Source organism: Hyla sarda, unplaced genomic scaffold, assembly GCF_029499605.1.
Source record: "Hyla sarda isolate aHylSar1 unplaced genomic scaffold, aHylSar1.hap1 scaffold_18, whole genome shotgun sequence".
In the NCBI taxonomy this organism is placed as follows: Eukaryota; Metazoa; Chordata; class Amphibia; order Anura; family Hylidae; genus Hyla; species Hyla sarda.
Genome location: NW_026608445.1, coordinates 1601009 through 1624438, shown reverse-complemented (window position 1 = coordinate 1624438; position 23430 = coordinate 1601009). Strand labels below are relative to the sequence as shown.

Below are 23430 nucleotides of genomic sequence, written 5' to 3'. Positions count from 1 at the left end.
ATACAATGTTGCTAGACAAGTGATACAATCAGAGGTCAAGTCCTGGGGAAAAAGTTTAGGAACTCACCTAAGATTTCCACGTAAGGGCTCTCTCCTGTTTAATGTTCTCTCCCCTTAGTGCCCCCTAGTTTGTACTACTTCCCCACTTAGTTCTCCCCAAGTCTATAGTGCTTAGTCTAAGTGCTGCTAGTCTGTATTGCCACCCCTTAGTGTCCCTTGTCAGTAGTATTTCCACTTAGTTTCCTCCAAATGTAGGGCTGCCACCTTAGTGATCCCCAATCAGTAATGCTGGACCCTTAGTGCCCCATCTTTTGTGCTGCACACTTAGTGCTCCCAGTTAGTATTACTGGACGATTAGTTCCCCTAGCGTGTAGTACATTCCCACATTAAGCAGCACTGCCCAATTGGTTCCCTCCAGTCAGTAAGGCTGCCCCCTTAGTGCTACCCTAGTCTATAGAGCAGCCATATCAGTTTATTGAGTTATAGACATGTGTTCCTTATCATTCATTAGGTTGAAAATACACAATCCAGTTGCATTGCAGTTTCAGTTAGTGAAATGCAGTGAATACTTCTAAAAAGCTGCTGTTAATCTGCATTTTTGTTATACTTGTTAGCTTTTACTTTTTATTAGTTGCTAACGAAGGTTAACAGAACATTTCAGAAGAATCCACTACATATGGCCAACCACAATCCAACTCGACGGCAATACAACTGGATCATGTGCTTTCACCCTTATGGCTTTCCATTGGGCCCATAAAAAATATTAGCTCTCAGTAATTTTTGGATAAGTTGCTTAAAAGAAGAAAACTTGTTGCTAACCTTGACAAAACTCATCCAGACAATACAGAAAGAAAGTATACATCTCCAATATATCTGGTCCAGAAATGGTGCTTGAAAAAATAAAATTTTTCCCAAATATACTAAGACCTCATAGCAGATTAAAGAAATGTATAAAAATGTGTCTATGAAAAATGTAAAACTTATTGCTTCATTAATTCAGAGAGGTAAACAACAAATATTTACTTCATCATCAAGGGGTTAAAAATCTATGAAAAAAAAATGATCCTATTTTGTGTGTTTGATTGTAGGACAACCTCTAAACATGTCTGGGGTTGAACATTCATCCTTGAACATGACGATTTCTTATGACCAACATGTGAAAGATATTACCTGGAAATATGAAAATAATGGAAAAAGAAGTCTAATAGCAAAAATAAAAAATGGCAAAATGGTTGGCAATATTGATGATGGATTTAAGTTGTTTGATTCAGGAAGAGTTTTGAGCATTAACAATCTGACGAAAAATCATTATGGACTCTACATCGCTGATGCTACCTTATTGAATGATACAACAATTGAGGAGGAATTTATTGTGACAGAGCCTGGTATGTATTCATGTCAAGCTATTTTTTTTAATCAACTGGTTCCAGAAAGTTAAATAGATTTATAAATCACTTCTATTTAAAAATCTTAATCCTTCCAGTACTTATCAGCTGTTATATGCTTCACAGGAAGTTATTTTCTTTTTGATTTTCTTTTCTGTCTGACCACAGTGCTCTCTGCTGACACCTCTGTCCATTTCAGGAACTGTCCAGAGCAGGAGAGGTTTGCTAAGGGGATTTGCTCCTACTCTGTACAGATCCTGACATGGACAGAGGTTTCAGCAGAGAGCACTGTGGTCATACTGAAAATAAATTCAAAAAGAAGAGAACTTATGGAGTATACAGCAGCAAATAAGTACTGGAAGGATTAAGATTTTAAATAGAAGTAATTTATAAATGTGTTTAACTTTCTGGAACCAGTTGATTTAAAAAAAAAAAAATACCCATGGAATACCCCTTTAAAGTCAGATTTTTTAAAATTTTATTAGATTATTTGGCCTCCACAGCCTAATAATGCAAATTTTCTACCACCTATACCCTGGAGCGCCATTTTTTTTTATGTGCTGGGCCTGTTGGTACCCCTGTGATATAAAAAAAAAAAAAAAAAAAAAAAGAAGAAGAAGCAGCATGTGAAAAACATGGCGTGAGAACACTTAGCCATCCGGTTTCCTGACTGTATTTTTCTTAAATCTCTAATTTATCACTAAATATATACCCCACTTTATCCACTCTGCACCTCTGTATACTGCTGACAGGCCGCTCTTTTATGTTGGGAGTCCTGCTCTGATGCTGCAACAGCCATACGCTATACATTGCTGTACATAGCACATCCCAAGGCGTTTCTAATTCTGTGCATTGTGCACAAAATTATAAACCCCAAAACCACAGAACTGGTTTTGTTTTTTCCAAAATGATAAATGTTGCAAACAGCTGATGCTAGCAGGACGATGGCTTTTAATCATTATGTACATGATAAATCCGGGTGTAAATAATATACCAGGATTATCATGCCCACTCCCTGCCCACGAAACGCCCCCTGGATTGGCCAGTTCAGAAAAGCCATCTGTGCCGGTAAATACAGGGTTATACATGAGATTAAAATATAGACCAATTAAGGCTACATAACCCTAGAGGGGCACAAGCAGAAGGTACTCGGACACTGGAGAGGGCACTCACATAGAGAAAGTTAGACTGTGGAGCTTGTCCACCAGGGAGACAAACTATAAGGCAAAAATATTAGGGACATGGACTGGATGGATGAAGGTCGCAGAGTTGACAGTAGACTTGTGCACTAGAAAAATTTTCGTTTAATTTCGTTTCGTTTTGGAAAAATTTTTCGGTTCGGCAATATTTTCGGTTTAGATTTTTCGGATACTTTCGGTATTCGGGTATTCGTGTTGGTTTTTTTCGGATACATTCGGTATTCGGGTACATTCCGTAAATCTTTTTAGTCTTTTTTTGGACTTTAGCGATCCTAATAAATAGTGGAGATACCTTTTTTATTAAAATTTCGCAGGGTATCATAAAAAAATCATAATAAAAAAGATACAGTGGTGATGGAAAAAATTGTATCTAACAAAATGTATCTATTTTATTATGAAATGTTTATTCATTTTTAAACAGGGATCAATTTATGTGAGCGGGTAAAGCACAAAAAATGGAGCCGACAATAATAAAAATGTAGTGTGTGCGTGTTTTTCACTTTTTTTTAAAACATTTTTTAGGTAGTACTACTACTCCCAGCATGGAACACACTCTTCCATGATGGGAGTAGTAGTTACCTGTACTAATTGACAGACCGCAGGGGTCCCTTGCGATCCTCTTGTATAATGTATAGATGTGGCGGCTGCTCTTCTATGGGTCCCCTGCACTCACGTATATATACACATATTCATATTTCCCGCAGAGCTGTGATTGGCCAGATGGTTCCAGCCAATCACAGCTCTCTGTGAGAAATAGGAATATGTGTATATATACGGCCATGCAGGGGTCCATAGGAGAGCGGCCACCGCATTCATACATTATACTGGAGGATCACAGCCGGTGTCAGGAGTGATACCCGCAGTGATCTTTCCTTTACTACAAGTACTACCACTCCCAACATGGAGTACACTCTGCTCCATGCTGGGAGCTGTAGTATCTGCATTAATAGACAGATCGCAGCGGGTGTCAGAAGTTACACTCGCTGTGATCTGTCTCTATTAATGCAGGTACTACAGCTCCCAGCATGGAGCAGAGTGTGCTCCATGTTGGGAGTATTAGTACCTGCAGTAAGGGACAGATCCCAGCGGATGTCACTTCTCCTGACACCCTCTGCGATCGTCCTTATGTGAATGTCAGGATCAGCTGTTCTCAGGGCTACAGAGCCGGGAGAACAGCTGACGCTGAGCCGTAGGTATACATCGTATATCTACTGCCCAGCAAGAACTTACAGTGAGCCTGCAATGTGTATATACAGTATACACATTGCTGGCTCACTTAACCACTTGCTGAGCTGTGCGCTATGCGCAAGCCCAGCAAGGGAAGAGTTAACTTACACTGCTGGACAGTGTAGGTTAACCCTTTGGGCGGTATACACTTTATACAACTATCTATAGATAGCTGTATACAGTGTATACAGAAGACGAAGTCCAGCTTACTTCCCTCGAGTCCCGGGCTGGGTTTGTGTGGCTCCGCCCCTAGTGATGATGTCATTAGGGGGCGGAGCTACAGAAGGGAACAAGGCTAGTTAATCTGAAGCTCTGTTCACATTGTACGTTTTGTATAATGTGAACAGACCCTTCTGGCAGTGTCTACCCAGACAGGGAGACTCCAGCTGTTGCTAAACTACAACTCCCAGCATGCCCAGACAGCCAAAGGCTGTCTGGGCATGCTGCGAGTTGTAGTTTTGCACCAATTGGTTGCTCCCTGTTTGGGTAGACATTGCATCATGGGTTCTCTCCCCAGCGGACAGCGCCAAAAATGTCATAACCAATTTTTTGTGTTTTTTTTCTTCTCTTTTCAGATCCGTCTATGCAGAGGATTACTGCGGATTCGATGGATTACGGCGGATTATTTATTTTTTCCTTTAATAAAATGGTTAACGAGGGCTGTGGGGGAGTGTTTTTTTAAATAAAATAATTTTTCCAATGTGTTGTGTTTTTTTTTTATTTTTATTGAATTTTCAGGGTTAGTAGCGGAAGCTGTCTTATTAACGGAATCCATTACTAGGCCAGGGCTTAGTGCTAGCCCCAAAAACAGCTAGCGCTAACCCCCAATTATTACCCCGGTACCCACCGCCACAGGGGTGCCGGGAAGAGCCGGTACCAACAGGCCCGGAGCGTCAAAAATGGCGCTCCTGGACCTAGGCGGTAACAGGCTGGCGTTATTTAGGCTGGGGAGGGCCAGTAACAATGGTTCTCGCCCACCCTGGTAACGTCAGGCTGTTGCTGTTTGGTTGGTATTGTGCTGAGAATGAAAATACGGGGAACCCTATGCGTTTTTTTTTTTTATTTAAATAAAAAAAAAAACGCATAGGGTTCCCCGTATTTTCATTCTCAGCACAATACCAACCAAACAGCAACAGCCTGACGTTACCAGGGTGGGCGAGGACCATTGTTACTGGCCCTCCCCAGCCTAAATAACACCAGCCTGTTACCGCCTAGGACCAGGAGCGCCATTTTGACGCTCCGGGCCTGTTGGTACCGGCTCTTCCCGGCACCCCTGTGGCGGTGGGTACCGGGGTAATAATTGGGGGTTAGCGCTAGCTGTTTTGGGGGCTAGCACTAAGCCTTGGCCTAGTAATGGATTCCATCAATAAGACAGCTTCCACTACTAACCCTGAAAATTCAATAAAAAAAAAAAAACACAACACATTGGAAAAATTATTTTATTTAAAAAAACACTCCCCCACAGCCCTCGTTAACCATTTTATTAAAGGAAAAAATAAATAATCCGCCGTAATCCATCGAATCCGCAGTAATCCTCTGCATACACGGATCTGAAACGAGAAGAAAAAAACACAAAAAATTGGTTATGACATTTTTGGCGCAGTCCGCTGGGGAGAGCATCCATGATGCAATGTCTACCCAAACAGGGAGCCACCAATTGGTGCAAAACTATAACTCCCAGCATGCCCAGACAGCCTTTGGCTGTCTGGGCATGCTGGGAGTTGTAGTTTAGCAACAGCTGGAGTCTCCCTGTCTGGGTAGACACTGCCAGAAGGGTCTGTTCACATTATACAAAACGTACAATGTGAACAGAGCTTCAGATTAACTAGCCTTGTTCCCTTCTGTAGCTCCGCCCCCTAATGACGTCATCACTAGGGGGGCGGAGCTACACGAACCCGGCCCGGGACTCAGGGAAGTAAGCTGGACTTCATCTTCTGTATACACTGTATACAGCTATCTATAGATAGCTGTATATTGTGTATACCGCCCAAAGGGTTAATTTACACTGTGCAGCAGTGTAAGTTAACTCTTCCCTTGCTGGGCTTGCGCATAGCGCACAGCTCAGCAAGGGGTTAAGTGAGCCAGCAATGTGTATACTGTATACACATTGCAAGCTCACTGTAAGTTATTGCTGGGCAGTAGATATACGATATATACCTACGGCTCAGCGTCAGCTGTTCTCCCGACTCTGTAGCCCTGAGAACAGCTGATCCCGACATTCACATCAGGAGGATCGCAGCGGGTGTCAGGAGGAGTGACATTCCTGGGATCTGTCCCTTACTGCAGGTACTAATACTCCCAACATGGAGCACACTCTGCTCCATGCTGGGAGCTGTAGTACCTGCATTAATAGACATATGGCAGCGAGTGTAACTTCTGACACCCGCTGCGATCTGTCTATTAATACAGGTACTACAGTTCCCAGCATGGAGCAGAGTGTACTCCATGTTGGGAGTGGTAGTACTTGTAGTAAAGGAAAGATCACTGCGGGTATCACTCCTGACACCCGCTGCGATCCTCCAGTATAATGTATGAATGCGGCGGCCGCTCTTCTATGGTCCCCTGCACGGCCGTATATATACACATATTCCTATTTCTCAAAGAGAGCTGTGATTGGCTGGAACCATCTGGCCAATCACAGCTCTGCGGGAAATATGAATATGTGTATATATACGTGAGTGCAGGGGACCATAGAAGAACAGCCACCGCATCTGTACATTATACAAGAGGATCGCAAGGGACCCCTGCGATCTGTCAATTAGTACAGGTAACTACTACTCCCATCATGGAAGAGTGTGTTCCTTGCTGGGAGTAGTAGTACTACCTAAAAAATGTTTAAAAAAAAAAAGTGAAAAACACGCACACACTACATTTTTACTATTGTCGGCTACATTTTTAGTGCTTTACCCGCTCACATAAATTGATCCCTGTTTAAAAATGAATAAACATTTCATAATAAAAATCATACATTTCATTAGATACAATTTTTTCCATCACCACTGTATCTTTTTTATTATGATTTTTTTTATGATACCCTACAAAATTTTAATAAAAAAGGTATCTCCATAACTTTTTAGGATCGCTAAAGTCCAAAAAAAGAATAAAAAGATCTACCGAATGTACCCGAATACCGAATGTATCCGAAAAATCTAACTATCTGTATCCTTTTTATTAACTTTGTTATCAGAATTAATTCTTCACGTCGTTTACGGATAACGAATGCATTCGTTATTTACAGGTCGGGAAATAACGAATGTATTCGTTACTTTGCTATTCGTATTATCGTGGCTATTCGGGAATGTTCAAAATATGTTTTCGTGCATTCGGATGGGTCCGAATGCACGAAAACGGTAAAATTCGTTAATTTAGACATTCGTGCCGAACCGAATTGCACATGTCTAGTTGACAAACAACAACACAAGTCAGAAGTAACTAAACAGTAGAACACTTCTTTTACCACCAGAGGTAGTCTGCTAAATGTAGACTCTGAAATTGCATATATAGATTCTACAGTGTCCAGTAGTTGCAGGAGTAGACACAGGAAAACAGAATACTAAAGTGTTACATGAAATCCAGAAGGCGGAGACTAAAAGAATCCAGGAACATATCAGGTCCGAACCAGAAGGCAACTTGAAGCAAATTTATGAAACAAAATAAAATAATTGGAATCAGTTTTCATGGACAGAATCACTGTAAGGGGTACTCTGGTGGAAAACATTTATTTATTTATTTATTTTTTAAATCAACTGGTGCCAGAAAGTTAAACAGATTTGTAAATTACTTCTATTAAAAAAAATCTGCAGCTGTATGCCTCAGAGGAAATTCTTTTCTTTTTGAATTTCTTTTTTGTCTTGTCCACATTGTTCTCTGCTGACACCTGATGCCCGTATCAGGAACTGTCCAGAGCAGCATAGGTTTGCTATGGGGATTTTCACCTGCTCTGGACAGTTAATGATACGGGACATCAGGCGTTAGCAAAGGGTATCAGAGAGCACTGTGGATAAGACAAAAAAAAAATTCAAAAAGAAAAGAATTTCCTCTGTAGCATACAGCTGCTAAAAAGTACTGGAAGGGTGAATATTTTTTTTTATAGAAGTAATTTACAAATCTGTTTATCTTTCTGGCACCAGTTGATCTAAATAAAAAAAAAATATGTTTTCCACCGAAGTACCCCTTTAAGGGGGTACTCTGTTGGAAAAAATGTTTTTGAAAATCAACTGGTGCCAAAAAAGTTAAACAGATTTGTAAATTACTTCTATTAAATTAGTACCTGTCAAGAAACAATCTTTTCTAAACTAGCTCAGATGATAGTCCCTAACTACTCCTAACACCCCTCCCAACCTTAGAAATATTTTCCAAGCTTTAAAAAGCTCTGTTTCTTACCGGTTATCTTGCTCACATAGTGAGAGTCCTCGCTGGAGAAAATGTGCATTCCTCAGCAGGCGCAATGTAACTGAAGCCTGCTAGAGGATCACTTCCTCCCTCTTCGCAGGCCTTTGCTGGCTGTCCTGGCTGCTGTATGAGAGTTCGGATTAATCCCGGGCCAGCATAAGTCCAAACTCTATAAGAGACTTGCAGCCGGGATATGTAGGGAGACCCCTAGTGGTCATTTTTCAAAACGAAAATACACATAGAAATAAAATAAAAAAATGTAAATACATTAAATTGGAATGTTGTTTGGAATACAGTAATATACAAAATATCAAAAGTTTTTTTTGATGACAGGTACTCTTTAAATATCTTAATCCTTCCAGCACTTATCAGCTGCTGTATACTCCAGAGAAAGTTCTTTTCTTTTTTAATTTCTTTCCAGTCTGACCACAGTGCTCTCTGCTGACACCTCTTTCCATGTTAGGAACTGTCTGAAGCAGGAGAGGTTTGCTATGGGGATTTGCTCCTACTCTGGACAGTTCCTGACATGGACAGAGGTGTCAGCGGAGAGCACTGTGGTCAGACAGAAAATACATTTAAAAAGAAAAGAACTTTCTCTGAAGCATACAGCAGCTGATAAGTACTGGTAGGGTTAAGCTTTTTATATAGAAGTAATTTACAAATCTGTTTAACTTTCTGGCACAAGTTGATTAAAAAAAAAAAAAAAAGTTCCTCTGGAGTACCCCTTTAAGGCAGCCAGAACACAGGAACAGAATCTGAATGGGACCATAAGGTAGGTTACACTGTACAGACACCTGTCAGAGAGTAAACAGTGATAGTAACATAGATAACCTATAATAACAGGGTCTGTTCCCCAGTTCTGGTGTATAACAAATGTGTTGCAAATAGAGATGAGCGAACTTACAGTAAATTCGATTTGTCACAAACTTCTCGGCTCGGCAGTTGATGACTTATCCTGCGTAAATTAGTTCAGCCTTCAGGTGCTCCGGTGGGCTGGAAAAGGTAGATACATTCCTAGGAAAGAGTCTCCTAGGTCTGTATCCACCTTTTCCAGCCCACCGGAGCACCTGAAAGCTGAACTAATTTATGCAGGAAAAGTCATCAACTGCCGAGCCGAGAAGTTTGTGACGAATCGAATTTACTGTTAGTTCGCTCATCTCCAGTTGCAAATATTCCAGAAAGACAGTTTAATGGATTCTTCAGGACTAGAATAACAGAACAGCACCACTCCTGTCCTCAGGTTGTGTGTGGTTCTGCACCTTAGTTCCATTGAAGTAAATGAAGCCAGGTTAATATACTATACAACATGAGCTGTTTTTAAAGAGAAAATTACTTTATTTTTCTATTCTTGGAACACCTCTTTAGGAAGTAATTCTGGAAACCATAGACTTGTTAGTTTAATTTCGATGGTAAGAAAAATAAGATTTACTGGATGTTCTATATGTTGCTTTAGTCTAAAGCATTTGATACTGTGCCACATGAAAAGTATGGAAGTTTGGTTCATGAGATGAGAATGCTTGGGCTGGTGTACGTAACTGGTTCAGTGATAGAAAATATAGGTTATAAAGTGTACACAATCTAATCAGGGCCATAGGCAAGACCAGGACAAGGTATTGCTTTGCCCTAGGCAGATAAAACAAACAAATTGCACCACTAGCCCCCCTCCCCCCGGCCCAATCCCCTACACACACACTTTGCTATAGGCCATCCGCATCACTAGAGTCTAAAAACGTATATGTTTTGTCTAACTCACCTTGAAAAAAAATATACATACATAGCTGTAAGACAATTTTCTCTGTCTGATAATGTACCTCTAAGGCTGGGTATATCCGGTGATCTGACTCAGTGAACCCACCCTAAAACTGTACGGACCTGATGGCAGAGTACATAAGTTGGCATCAGTTGTCTAGTGTCCGCCACGTGGGGCCATGTGGGGAAATGCCGCAATACGTGTTCCCCCGTCTGGTGCTGTGCAGAGTGCCCAGCAATCCAGCATTCAAATTGAAGCACTAGATAAATGTGAACTATCCCCTTTAAATAGATGCGATCAGTTCTACCATCAGTTTGCCTCCCGCACCTTTTCTACAGTGGTGGATCACAGGACATATGTGAAGGGGGTCTAATATTATAGTATTTTTAAAAATCTTTTTTCTGTTACAGAGCCTGTCCCACCTGCAGAGGTCATACCTGAATCCCTACCGCCGGATGACCTAGCCAACCATTTGTCAGGTAAAGATTAAATATAAAAAGTTTTATTTTTATTTTTTTGCAGAAAATATCTTTTAATCATACCCTAATTAGTGATAGTGATCTATGAGGGTTTCAGACGAGAAAACCTGATCAATACCATATGCTGACTTATTTAATTATTATGTGCTGACTTATTTACTACATGTAAAGCAGTGAGGTTTAATGGAGTTAAAACCCCCCAAAAAAACACAGGACGCAGGATGTTATAAAAATCTGTAGCTGGCACCATATGAGACTCACTGTATGGGAGTTCACAGTTAGTGTTAGTCTATTAGGGTGTTTGGCCTTGTTGGTGGCAACGTATGTGGCCTCTGGGGCTATCTATGGATGAAGGCACTGTGGGGGGCATTGTATGGGGGCTCTGTAGCTATATTGTTACGACTCTAAGAACACAGTTGTCACGATGCCGGCTGGCAGAAGGTGGATCCTCTGTGCCAGAGAGGGATTGGCGTGGACCGTGCTAGTGGACCGGTTCTAAGTCACTACTGGTGTTCACCAGAGCCCGCCGCAAAGCGGGATGGTCTTGCTGCGGCGGTAGTGACCAGGTCGTATCCACTAGCAACGGCTCAACCTCTCTGACTGCTGAAGATAGGCGCGGTACAAGGGAGTAGACAGAAGCAAGGTCGGACGTAGCAGAAGGTCGGGGCAGGCAGCAAGGATCGTAGTCAGGGGCAACGGCAGGAGGTCTGGAACACAGGCTAGGAACACACAAGGAAACGCTTTCACTGGCACAATGGCAACAAGATCCGGCGAGGGAGTGCAGGGGAAGTGAGGTATACATAGGGAGTGCACAGGTGAACACACTGATTAGAACCACTGCGCCAATCAGCGGCGCAGTGGCCCTTTAAATCGCAGAGACCCGGCGCGCGCGCGCCCTAGGGAGCGGGGCCGCGCGCGCCGGGACAGGACCGACGGAGAGCGAGTCAGGTACGGGAGCCGGGGTGCGCATCGCGATCGGGCGCCACCCGCATCGCGAATCGCATCCCGGCTGGAGGCAGGATCGCAGCGCACCGGGTCAGTGGATCTGACCGGAGCGCTGCAATAGCGAGAGTGTAGCGAGCGCTCCGGGGAGAAGCGGGGACCCGGAGCGCTCGGCGTAACAGTACCCCCCCCCCTTGGGTCTCCCCCTCTTCTTGGAGCCTGAGAACCTGAGGACCAGACTTTTGTCTAGGATATTGTCCTCAGGTTCCCAGGATCTCTCTTCAGGACCACAGCCCTCCCAATCGACCAAAAAAAAGGTTTTCCCTCTGACCTTCTTGGAGGCCAGTATCTCCTTTACGGAGAAGATGTCCGAGGAGCCGGAAACAGGAGTGGGAGAAACAAGTTTGGGAGAGAAACGGTTGATGATGAGTGGTTTAAGAAGAGAAACGTGAAAGGCATTAGGAATACGAAGAGAAGGAGGAAGAAGAAGTTTGTAAGAGACAGGATTAATCTGGCACAAAATTTTGAAAGGACCAAGATAGCGTGGTCCCAATTTGTAGCTGGGAACACGGAAGCGGACATATTTAGCGGAGAGCCATACCTTGTCTCCGGGAGAAAAAATGGGGGGAGCTCTTCTTTTCTTATCAGCAAACTTCTTCATGCGTGATGAAGCCTGTAAGAGAGAATTTTGGGTCTCTTTCCATATGGTGGAAAGATCACGAGTTATTTCATCCACAGCGGGCAAACCAGAGGGCAAGGGAGTAGGGAGGGGGGGGAAGAGGGTGACGGCCGTACACCACGAAAAATGGGGATTTGGAAGAAGACTCAGAGACTCTGAAGTTATACGAGAATTCGGCCCATGGTAGAAGATCTGCCCAGTCATCCTGGCGGGAGGAAACAAAATGCCGTAAATAATCACCCAGGACCTGGTTAACTCTTTCTACTTGCCCATTGGACTGAGGATGATAAGCAGAAGAAAAGTTTAATTTAATCTTGAGTTGTTTACAGAGAGCCCTCCAGAATTTTGACACGAATTGGACGCCTCTATCCGAGACGATCTGCGTGGGCAACCCGTGAAGACGAAAAATGTGTACAAAAAATTGTTTTGCCAACTGAGGCACTGAAGGAAGACCAGGAAGAGGAATAAAATGTGCCATCTTGGAAAATCGATCAACGACCACCCAAATAACAGTGTTGCCACGGGATGGGGGTAAGTCTGTAATAAAGTCCATACCAATCAGAGATCAAGGCTGTTCGGGGACAGGCAGAGGATGAAGAAGACCAGCGGGCTTCTGGCGAGGAGTCTTATCCCGGGCACAGACAGTGCAGGCCCGCACAAAATCAACAACATCCGTCTCCAGAGTCGGCCACCAATAGAAACGAGAGATGAGTTGCACGGATTTCTTGATGCCCGCATGGCCTGCAAGATGGGAGGAGTGACCCCATTTGAGGATTCCGAGGCGTTGGCGTGGAGAGACGAAGGTCTTCCCTGGAGGAGTTTGCCTGATGGAGGCTGGAGAAGTGGAGATCAGGCAGTCAGGAGGAATGATGTGTTGCGGAGAGAGCTCTACTTCCGAGGCGTCCGAGGAACGAGAGAGAGCATCGGCCCTAATGTTCTTATCGGCAGGACGAAAGTGAATTTCAAAATTAAACCGGGCAAAGAACAGAGACCACCTGGCCTGGCGAGGATTCAGCCGTTGGGCAGACTGGAGATAGGAGAGATTCTTGTGATCGGTGTAAATAATAACTGGAAATTTTGATCCCTCCAGCAGATGCCTCCATTCCTCAAGTGCTAATTTAATGGCCAGTAGCTCTCGATCCCCAATGGAGTAGTTCCTCTCCGCCGGAGAAAAGGTCCTAGAAAAAAAACCACAAGTAACAGCATGCCCGGAAGAATTTTTTTGTAGAAGAACCGCTCCAGCTCCTACTGAGGAGGCATCAACCTCCAATAGGAAGGGTTTAGATGGGTCAGGTCTGGAGAGCACGGGAGCAGAAGAAAAGGCAGCCTTGAGCCGTTTAAAGGCGTCTTCCGCTTGAGGAGGCCATGACTTAGGATTGGCATTCTTTTTGGTTAAAGCCACGATAGGGGCCACAATGGTGGAAAAATGAGGAATAAATTGTCTGTAATAATTGGCGAACCCCAAAAAGCGTTGGATAGCACGGAGTCTGGAGGGGCGTGGCCAATCTAAGACGGCAGAGAGTTTGTCTGGATCCATTTGTAGTCCCCGGCCAGAGACCAAGTATCCTAGGAAAGGAAGAGATTGACATTCAAACAGACATTTCTCCATTTTGGCATAAAGTTGATTGTCACAAAGTCTCTGAAGAACCATGCGGACATGTTGGCGGTGTTCTTCTAGGTTGGCAGAAAAAATCAGAATATCGTCCAGATACACAACAACACAGGAATATAAGAGATCACGAAAAATTTCATTAACAAAGTCTTGGAAGACGGCAGGGGCGTTGCACAGGCCAAAGGGCATGACCAGATACTCAAAGTGTCCATCTCTAGTGTTAAATGCCGTTTTCCATTCATCCCCCTCCCTGATGCGGATGAGATTATAAGCACCTCTTAAGTCCAGTTTGGTAAAGATGTGGGCACCTTGGAGGCGATCAAAGAGTTCAGAGATAAGAGGTAGAGGATAGCGGTTCTTTACCGTGATTTTATTAAGACCGCGGTAGTCAATGCAAGGACGTAGGGAGCCATCTTTTTTGGACACAAAGAATAATCCAGCTCCGGCAGGAGAGGAGGATTTGCGGTTAAAGCCCTTTTTTAAATTTTCCTGGATGTACTCAGACATAGCAAGAGTCTCTGGGGCGGACAGAGGATAAATTCTGCCCCGGGGTGGAGTAGTGCCCGGGAGGAGGTCAATAGGACAGTCATAAGGCCTGTGAGGAGGTAGAGTCTCAGCTTGTTTTTTGCAAAATACATCAGCAAAGTCCATATAGGCCTTAGGGAGACCGGTTACAGGGGGAACCACAGGGTCACGGCAGGGAGTACTGGGAACCGGTTTAAGGCAGTCCTTGAAACAAGAGGTACCCCAACTCTTGATCTCCCCTGTGGACCAATCCAGGGTTGGGGAATGGTGTTGAAGCCAGGGTAGTCCAAGGAGAATTTCAGAAGTGCAATTGGGGAGGACCAAAAACTCAATTTTTTCGTGATGAGGTCCGATGCACATTAGGAGGGGCTCCGTGCGAAAACGTATGGTACAGTCCAATCTTTCATTGTTAACACAATTGATGTAGAGGGGTCTGGCGAGACTGGTCACCGGGATGTTGAACCTGTTGATGAGAGAGGCCAAGATAAAATTTCCTGCAGATCCGGAATCCAAGAAGGCCATAGTAGAGAAGGAGAAGGTAGAGGCAGATATCCGCACAGGCACAGTAAGACGTGGAGAAGCAGAGTTGACATCAAGGACTGTCTCACCTTTGTGCGGAGTCAGCGTACGTCTTTCCAGGCGGGGAGGACGGATAGGACAATCCTTCAGGAAGTGTTCGGTACCGGCACAGTACAGGCAGAGATTCTCCATGCGGCGTCGTGTCCTCTCTTGAGGTGTCAGGCGAGACCGGTCAACTTGCATAGCCTCCACGGCGGGAGGCACAGGAACGGATTGCAGGGGACCAGAGGAGAGAGGAGCCGGGGAGAAAAAACGCCTCGTGCGAACAAAGTCCGTATCCTGGCGGAGCTCCTGACGCCTTTCGGAAAAACGCATGTCAATGCGAGTGGCTAGATGAATGAGTTCATGTAGGTTAGCAGGGATTTCTCGTGCGGCCAGAACATCTTTAATGTTGCTGGATAGGCCTTTTTTAAAGGTCGCGCAGAGGGCCTCATTATTCCAGGATAGTTCTGAAGCAAGAGTACGGAATTGTACGGCGTACTCGCCAACGGAAGAATTACCCTGGACCAGGTTCAACAGGGCAGTCTCAGCAGAAGAGGCTCGGGCAGGTTCCTCAAAGACACTTCGAATTTCCGAGAAGAAGGAGTGTACGGAGGCAGTGACGGGGTCATTGCGGTCCCAGAGCGGTGTGGCCCATGACAGAGCTTTTCCAGACAAAAGGCTGACTACGAAAGCCACCTTAGACCTTTCAGTAGGAAACTGGTCCGACATCATCTCCAAGTGCAGGGAACATTGAGAAAGAAAGCCACGGCAAAATTTAGAGTCCCCATCAAATTTATCCGGCAAGGATAGTCGTAGGCCTGAAGCGGCCACTCGCTGCGGAGGAGGTGCAGGAGCTGGCGGAGGAGATGATTGCTGAAGCTGAGGTAGTAGCTGCTGTAGCATCACGGTCAGTTGAGACAGCTGGTGGCCTTGTTGCGCTATCTGTTGTGACTGCTGGGCGACCACCGTGGTGAGGTCGGCGACAACTGGCAGAGGAACTTCAGCGGGATCCATGGCCGGATCTACTGTCACGATGCCGGCTGGCAGAAGGTGGATCCTCTGTGCCAGAGAGGGATTGGCGTGGACTGTGCTAGTGGACCGGTTCTAAGTCACTACTGGTGTTCACCAGAGCCCGCCGCAAAGCGGGATGGTCTTGCTGCGGCGGTAGTGACCAGGTCGTATCCACTAGCAACGGCTCAACCTCTCTGACTGCTGAAGATAGGCGCGGTACAAGGGAGTAGACAGAAGCAAGGTCGGACGTAGCAGAAGGTCGGGGCAGGCAGCAAGGATCGTAGTCAGGGGCAACGGCAGGAGGTCTGGAACACAGGCTAGGAACACACAAGGAAACGCTTTCACTGGCACAATGGCAACAAGATCCGGCGAGGGAGTGCAGGGGAAGTGAGGTATACATAGGGAGTGCACAGGTGAACACACTGATTAGAACCACTGCGCCAATCAGCGGCGCAGTGGCCCTTTAAATCGCAGAGACCCGGCGCGCGCGCGCCCTAGGGAGCGGGGCCGCGCGCGCCGGGACAGGACCGACGGAGAGCGAGTCAGGTACGAGAGCCGGGGTGCGCATCGCGATCGGGCGCCACCCGCATCGCGAATCGCATCCCGGCTGGAGGCAGGATCGCAGCGCACCGGGTCAGTGGATCTGACCGGAGCGCTGCAATAGCGAGAGTGTAGCGAGCGCTCCGGGGAGGAGCGGGGACCCGGAGCGCTCGGCGTAACAACAGTAAAGACGGCACAGGAGTGACTTGGAACATTTCTGTAAATGTCCTTGACAGACTCAGCCAGAGCCTTGACTTGAACTGGAACATCTATGGAGAGATCTAAAAATGGCCTCCATTGACAATCCTCATCCAACCTGACAGAGCTTGAAAGGATCTGCAGGGAAAAATGGCCGAAAATCCCTAAATTCATTTGCATGTAGACACTTTGGAGCTCAGCCCGAGTGCACATTAGGTTCTTGGTTTTCTCTCTTACCAGGGCCTTTCTCCCCTGATGACTTTGGGGAGTCAGCCAGCTCTTTGAAGAGTCTAACTTGTTTAAGAATGATGAAGGCCACTATGCTTTTGAGAACTTTTCGTGCAGCAGAAATTTTTTTGACCCCTTCTCCAGATATGTGCCTCCACTCAGTCCTGTCCCTGAGCTCTACATGCTATACTCATGGCTTCTAACTCACGGCTTGGTTTCTGCTCTGATGTCCAATATCAACATTTGAAAAATGATCAAGAGGAATAGGAGGCCACCAGAGCAAAATTTTAAGTGTCATAGCAAAGGGTCTAAATATTTATGTTTATGTGAAAATGTAGTTGTTCCGTTTTAATAAACTTACTTACTTACTTTTTTACATTCTCATTAATGAGGGCATGAAGATTTTTTTGTATTTTGTTTATTTATTTATTTTTTGTTAACTCAACCATAAAGCCGCAACATAACAAAATGTGAAAAAAATCAAAGGGTCTGCAAACTTCTGAATGCATTGTATTATTTAGTTACTATTCTTATTATTTTATTTACCTGCCATTATTTATACAGTAACCCCCCGACATGCGATGGCCCCGACATATGATAAAATCGACATACGATGGCCTCTCAGAGACCATCGCATGTCGATGTCGATGACATACAATGCTTTTATATGTCGGGGCCATCGCATTAACTGCTATCCGACAGCGCAAAATGCTTAAGCTGCTGTCGGATAGCAGTTTAAGCATCCCGGACAGGTTCACTTACCTATCCCCGCTGCTCCGGGTCCACTTCGGGATCCTCCGGCGTCTTTTGCTTCTCCTCCAGGGTAAGGGCCTCGCTTTCCGGCGTCGTTATTACGTCACTACGCACGCCGTGCCGGCGCAGCAGCGTAATAACGTCACCAGAAAGCGAGGCCCGGACCCTGCAGAAGATGCGGAAGAAGCCAGAGGATCCCGAAGAAGACACCGGAGCAGCGGGACAGAATCGGGAGCCCCTGGGACAGCATCGGGAGCGGTAAGGACCTGGTACGGAGCGGCGGGGACAGGTGAGTAAAGCTTTTTATACTTTACATTGCACGGATCCCTCAACATACAATGGATTCGACAAACGATGGGCCGTTTGGAACGAATTACCATCGTATGTTGAGGGACCACTGTACAAGCTTTGTATTTTTTTTTCTTACAACTGATTGCTTGTAATACTTCTTGGTTCAGAACCAACTATCTGGATACTGGGAGTGACAATAAGAAATTATTCTATAAGTGAAGACAATTCTGTCATCTAGTGACCAGGTGGCATCTATACAGGCTGGCATTTTTTGGGGCTCTGTGACAATGTGGTTTGCACTTTAATGTGGCACTGTGGCTGAAGTAGTTATGGGATATTAACTAATGTTTTAATGCTTGTCTGTTATGAATACAATGGCACTAGATTGTTATGAGTTATGGGAACTGTGGTTGGCATTGTATGAAGATTACGAAAATGTTGAGTTTCCATTAAATGCTTACATAAGATGACTGTGGCACGGTTCTCTGTCTGAATAATGGGTTTTTATTATTACATTATGTTATATGAATTCTGAGATCTATTTTTGCTTATTACAGAAAGGTCATATATGGTTACCATATTCTCAATCATCATAATATTGGTGTTTGTGCCGGTGTGTTTGTACAAAAATTGGAAGAGATCATCAAACACAATTGAACAAGGTACTGTATCTATTTCTAGATGAGAACAACAAGCTCGATGTTGGTTTAACTGGGTACCGGTATTTTTTTTATTTGACTATGCTACATGGGGCTGTAAAGTTAGTGTAGTTCACAATATAGTTCCTGTACCTCTGTTTGACAGCTGATCTCATAATTCTTATGTGATCTTTGCCCCAATATTTATTTTTAACAGCATACAAAATGAGTACAAAATGTGTGGGAGGGAGAAAAGGGACCACGGATCCCCTTTAATGACAGGATCATATGCTTGAGCATATAAGCAATTACAGAGCGGGGGTAAAAGGAGAGTTTTAGAGGCACTGCTGTATAACTGGTGTAGGAATGACCACAGACATCCCATAACAACGGGATAATGTGTTTTGGACCAACTTGTGCCTTCCGCAGGTCCACCAAATTTGGCAGACCTGAGGAAGGCACAAGTTTGTGGCAAAACAAATTGTTCTGTTGTTACGTAACAATAAAGCTGATTTGTCCTGTGTATGAGCTGAAACACATAACAAAAAGAGGACCCTTAAATAAAATTAGGTACATAGCCTAATCAATTGGTCCCCAAACCATGGCCTAGCAAAACTACAACTTCCAGCATGCCCCGGGAGTCGGTGGCTGTCCGAGGATGCTGGGAGTTGTAGTTTTGCAACATTTAAAGGGCCGCAGTTTGGAGACCACTGGCCGAATCCATAACAAACAAAAAATGAAATCAGAAAAGGAAAACAAGAAGTAGGGGGTATGTTAACAGGGCATATCTGTCTTTTTTCATTTTATGTTACCATAAGATCCCAGTGTCTGACAATGTTTGCTACCAAATCAGATGAATGAACAAGATGTCCTGATACCGATAATGGTATCTGGACCAATACTGGACATTTGCACGAGTACTTGCGGGTACGCAAATGTCCCCGATACCATATCTGATATCTGATGGCAGGACCCCTGTTGGCAGGTATCACGGAGGTGCCCTGTGCACGCTGCAGAACTATGCTGTGCGCATCATAGACAGGACCTCTGGCTAATGCCGATCGCTGTGATTTCCGGCCTTAACCCTTTAGATGCCGCAATCAAAAAGTTCTGAAATGATTGCCAGTTAGATGCTGATCGGGATCACCGTGGTGGAATCACAGTGTCCCGATCATCTGAGATGATGGCCTGAGGTCCCTTACTGTGCTCCATGTTGTCCATTCGTCGCTCCTATACTGTAGCCAGCCATGGCAGGCAGTAGTAAAAGAGTACCGATAACACTGATCAACACTTGATCATGGTATGCAATCCACAGATTGCATGTAATAGTCCCCTACGGGAACTAAAAAAATAGTGAAAAAAAAGGGAATTAACCCTTTTCCTAATAAAAGTTGAAATCACTCCCCTTTTCAAAAGGTTTAAATAAAATAAAAAATATTTGTTTTGTTTTTTAATATAAAAAAATCCCTTCCTCTAATAAAAACTCAAAACACCCCCTTTTTCCCATAAAAAAAACCCTACAAAATCCTCTCACACGACATTTAAAAAAAAGTATTGGTAATTGGTATCAGCAAGTACTTAAAAAGAACTATCAGTACTCGTACTTGATCTTAAAAAAATGGTATCGGGACATCCCTACTAGCAAGTAAAGATCCCTTCAGGAAAGAAGACAATGGGCTGCTTAAAAGGGTTGTCCCAGTATATACATCAAGGCATACTCCATCCATAATGTGCTACCTCTTTTCTGTATAGTTCTGCCCATTAATATCTAGAAGCAATATATATCTCCTTTAAATGACCAACATGTAGACCATCTTAAAAATGTCCCTGGCATTGCACTAATCAGTAACATTGACAATCCACTGGTATAGTCTGTCAGAAGGCAGAATATGCAAATAGATCCTGGAAGAGCGGTGCGGAGGAAGTAAGGAAACCTATGACTGCCATTTTCACATTAATCAGACCCTGCAAGCAATATTGACCATGGCATCTAAAGGGTTAATGGTCTGATTAAATGGAATCCCGAAACCCATTGTTTTTGGGCCAGGTTTTTTGGAATAAAACCTTATTTTTTAACCCTATTGGAGCAGAGGATTAATTTGTTTTATGTCAACTGCATTGGTGTGCTTTGTTTCCATTAGGGGGTCTAAAGCTGTGTTGTTGCACCATATTTGCCACTTATTTCCAGAACCAGACATGTCCACCAGGGTACTGGGGAATCCCCCAATGGCCCTAGTTCTGCTACAGTAAAGGGGCCCCCATTTATATTTCTTTTCCTAGCTGATCTACCTCCCTAAAGTCTACAGAGCATCCTGCGTAGGATCCCTTTACTTACTCAAGTGATCTCCCTAAAGACATGCCCACTCATAATTTGCTAGAAGATAAGTGCTTCCATTGTGTAGAACTGTGAACCATTTTAGATCTGAAATTGTGGCCAGCCCAAGGGATTTTTATACAGAAACACAAACATGGATTTTTATACAGAAACACAAACATGGATTCCCTTGCCCTACACTGTTATGCCGAGCGCTCGGGGTCCCTGCTCCTCCCCGGAGCGCTCGCAGCGTTCTCCTCTCTGCAGCGCCCCGGTCATACCCGCTGACCGGGAGCGCTGCACTGACACTGCCGGCGGGGATGCGATTCGCATAGCGGGACGCGCCCGCTCGCGGATCGCATCCCAGTCTGCTCACCTGGCCCGGTCCCCAGCTGTCACGTCCTGGCGCGCGCGGCTCCGCTCTCTAGGGCGCGCGTGCGGCAGCTCTCTAAGATTTAAAGGGCCAGTGCACCACTAATTGGTGCCTGGCCCAATCAGTGTAATTAGCTCCCACCTGCTCCACGCCTATATAACCTCACTTCCCCTTCCCAGTATTGCCGGATCTTGTTGCCTTGTGCCAGTGAAAGCGTTTTGTGTATGTCCCAAGCCTGTGTTCCAGACCTTCTGCTGTTGCCCCTGACTATGACCCTTGCTGCCTGCCCTGACCTTCTGCTACGTCCGACCTTGCTCTTGCCTTGTCCTTCTGTACCGTGCCTGTCTCAGCAGTCAGAGAGGTTGAGCCGTTACCGGTGGATATGACCTGGTTGCTACTGCCGCAGCAAGACCATCCCGCTTTGCGGCGGGCTCTGGTGAATACCAGTAGCAACTTAGAACCAGTCCACCGGTACGGTCCACGCCAATCCCTCTCTGACACAGAGGATCCACCTCCAGCCTGCCGAATCCTGACATACACAAACATGAATTTTTATACAGAAACACAAACATGGATTCCCTTGCCCCACCAGTTGTGTGATTCCATAATTTGCCAACTGTAAAATAATATAATTTTCCCCCTATTATAAGTATTGTGCGGCAATATTATTATTATTATTATTATTTTTTACTCCGTATGTGTAATTTATGGTATTATTATTTGGAAATTATTATAAGGCCTACCTTACGGACATGTGGGGAATTTATCATTGTATGTATAAATCAAGTTTTTTTTCCCACTGTTTGTCTGTGCATATGTCATCTGTACTTGTGCCAGATTTATCAAAAAGGTGCATATTCTTCATAAACAGCTAAATGGATGTTATTTGTGACAGGAGAAAAAACAGTACATGCACTATTATTCTCCCATCACAAAATAATGTCCGTTATTAATAACGGGCTATGACGGGTTAAAACGAATAATGTAAAAATCCCATAGACTTTAATAGGATTTTGTAACGAGAGTATGGGATTTTATTTATTCATTTATTTTTTAACGGCTGTTTTTAAGGGTTTTCATAACTGAACATTATAAATCCTTTAAAAGATTTGAGATTTGCAGGTGCCCTGGGAGGGGTCTTTTTGGGCCCCCCTGTTTGTGCTTTAAAACAGAAGAACTTTATAGTGTGAAAGCAGTATTAGATCTAAGTATGTTTCAAAGTGTTGTACAGGCTGCAAACGTCAAAGCTAATTTCACTTCATCCTAAGAGTTTGATAAAAATAACTCAAGCAGTGTGGAAGTGAAAAAGTTGCAAACATTATTAATAATTGTAAACAAAAAAGCTGTATAAATACAATGATAAATTCCCCCAACCAAAGTGTTTCACAAGGGTGTCAACTTCTGTGTTTCAGAGGCAGCCACTATATGTTGGGATTAGTAACTGTGCCAAAGTTTGAAAATGTAGCACAGTAGACTAAAAGTGCCATATGTACTCTTTACAAAATTGTTGCTGAAAAAACTTTATTACATTTTTGATATGTGTGGATTGTAACAATATACTGTTGCTCACAGATGGCCAGAAAGAAGTCCAAACAAACCAAAATGAAAATGTGGCTAAGGAACGTGGGAATGAAGAAAATGTGAAGATCAGCATTGAAGACACAGGTAAGACATTATGAGCATGAGGATGGCCATTAGGCTATGGACACCTTTATTGACTTGTTTCTTGAAGGCAAAATGAAGCAACTTTCTAAATGTTGGACTGACTTTCTGCTTTGTCAATATTAGCATAAGAATAGGACCTCCAACGTGTCAACGGGATTCAAAGTGCAGGAAACACCAGTGAAGGGATCTGAGGTTTATTCACCCATGATACAACGCGTTTCACAGATAGACTGCTTCATCACCTGATGAACAGTCTATCTGTAAAACGCGTTGTATCATGGGTGAATAAACCTCAGATCCCTTCACTGGTGTTTCCTGCACTATGAACCCCGTCGACACGTTGGAGGTCATATTCATATGCTACATTTTATTTGGACGTGGAACAGCTACAGAGATAGTCTGCAGAGGAGAATCAAATAGGCTGTGTACAAGTATAGACAGAACATAGACTATACGCAACAAGATAGAGAGGCTGTAAAAGAAAAGTGCTTCTCTGGCACTCCCATAGAAATTAATGTAGTGCGCATCATCTAAAGAAATCTTGAGCCCCTTTCTAGAGATTGCTGGGATCCCCAATATTAGATACTTATCCCCTATCCTGTGGATAGTGGATAAAACATTTTCACTGGACAACCCCTTTAATTGATTAAGGAGTGATGTGTAAACAG

The 23430-nt window shown here is 44.2% G+C and overlaps 2 protein-coding genes across 11 annotated transcripts in view; one reads left to right on the top strand and one right to left on the bottom strand.

The window, feature by feature from the left end:
* LOC130313964 (SLAM family member 9-like) overlaps window positions 1-23430 on the bottom strand; it is a 264917-nt gene that overhangs the window by 199436 nt on the left and 42051 nt on the right. The window lies entirely within an intron of this gene.
* The window catches only part of LOC130313966 (uncharacterized), a 118652-nt gene that overhangs the window by 73857 nt on the left and 21365 nt on the right, over window positions 1-23430 (top strand). For 4 of the 5 annotated variants that reach the window (XM_056552700.1, XM_056552698.1, XM_056552699.1 and 1 more), the window contains 4 exons: window positions 1089-1385; window positions 10364-10432; window positions 18330-18434; window positions 22670-22762. In XM_056552700.1, coding sequence (XP_056408675.1) covers window positions 1103-1385; window positions 10364-10432; window positions 18330-18434; window positions 22670-22762 — 550 coding nt within the window. In that variant the 5' untranslated portion in view covers window positions 1089-1102. The remainder of the gene's footprint in view (window positions 1-1088; window positions 1386-10363; window positions 10433-18329; window positions 18435-22669; window positions 22763-23430) is intronic. The other variant, XM_056552701.1, reaches the window with a different exon arrangement.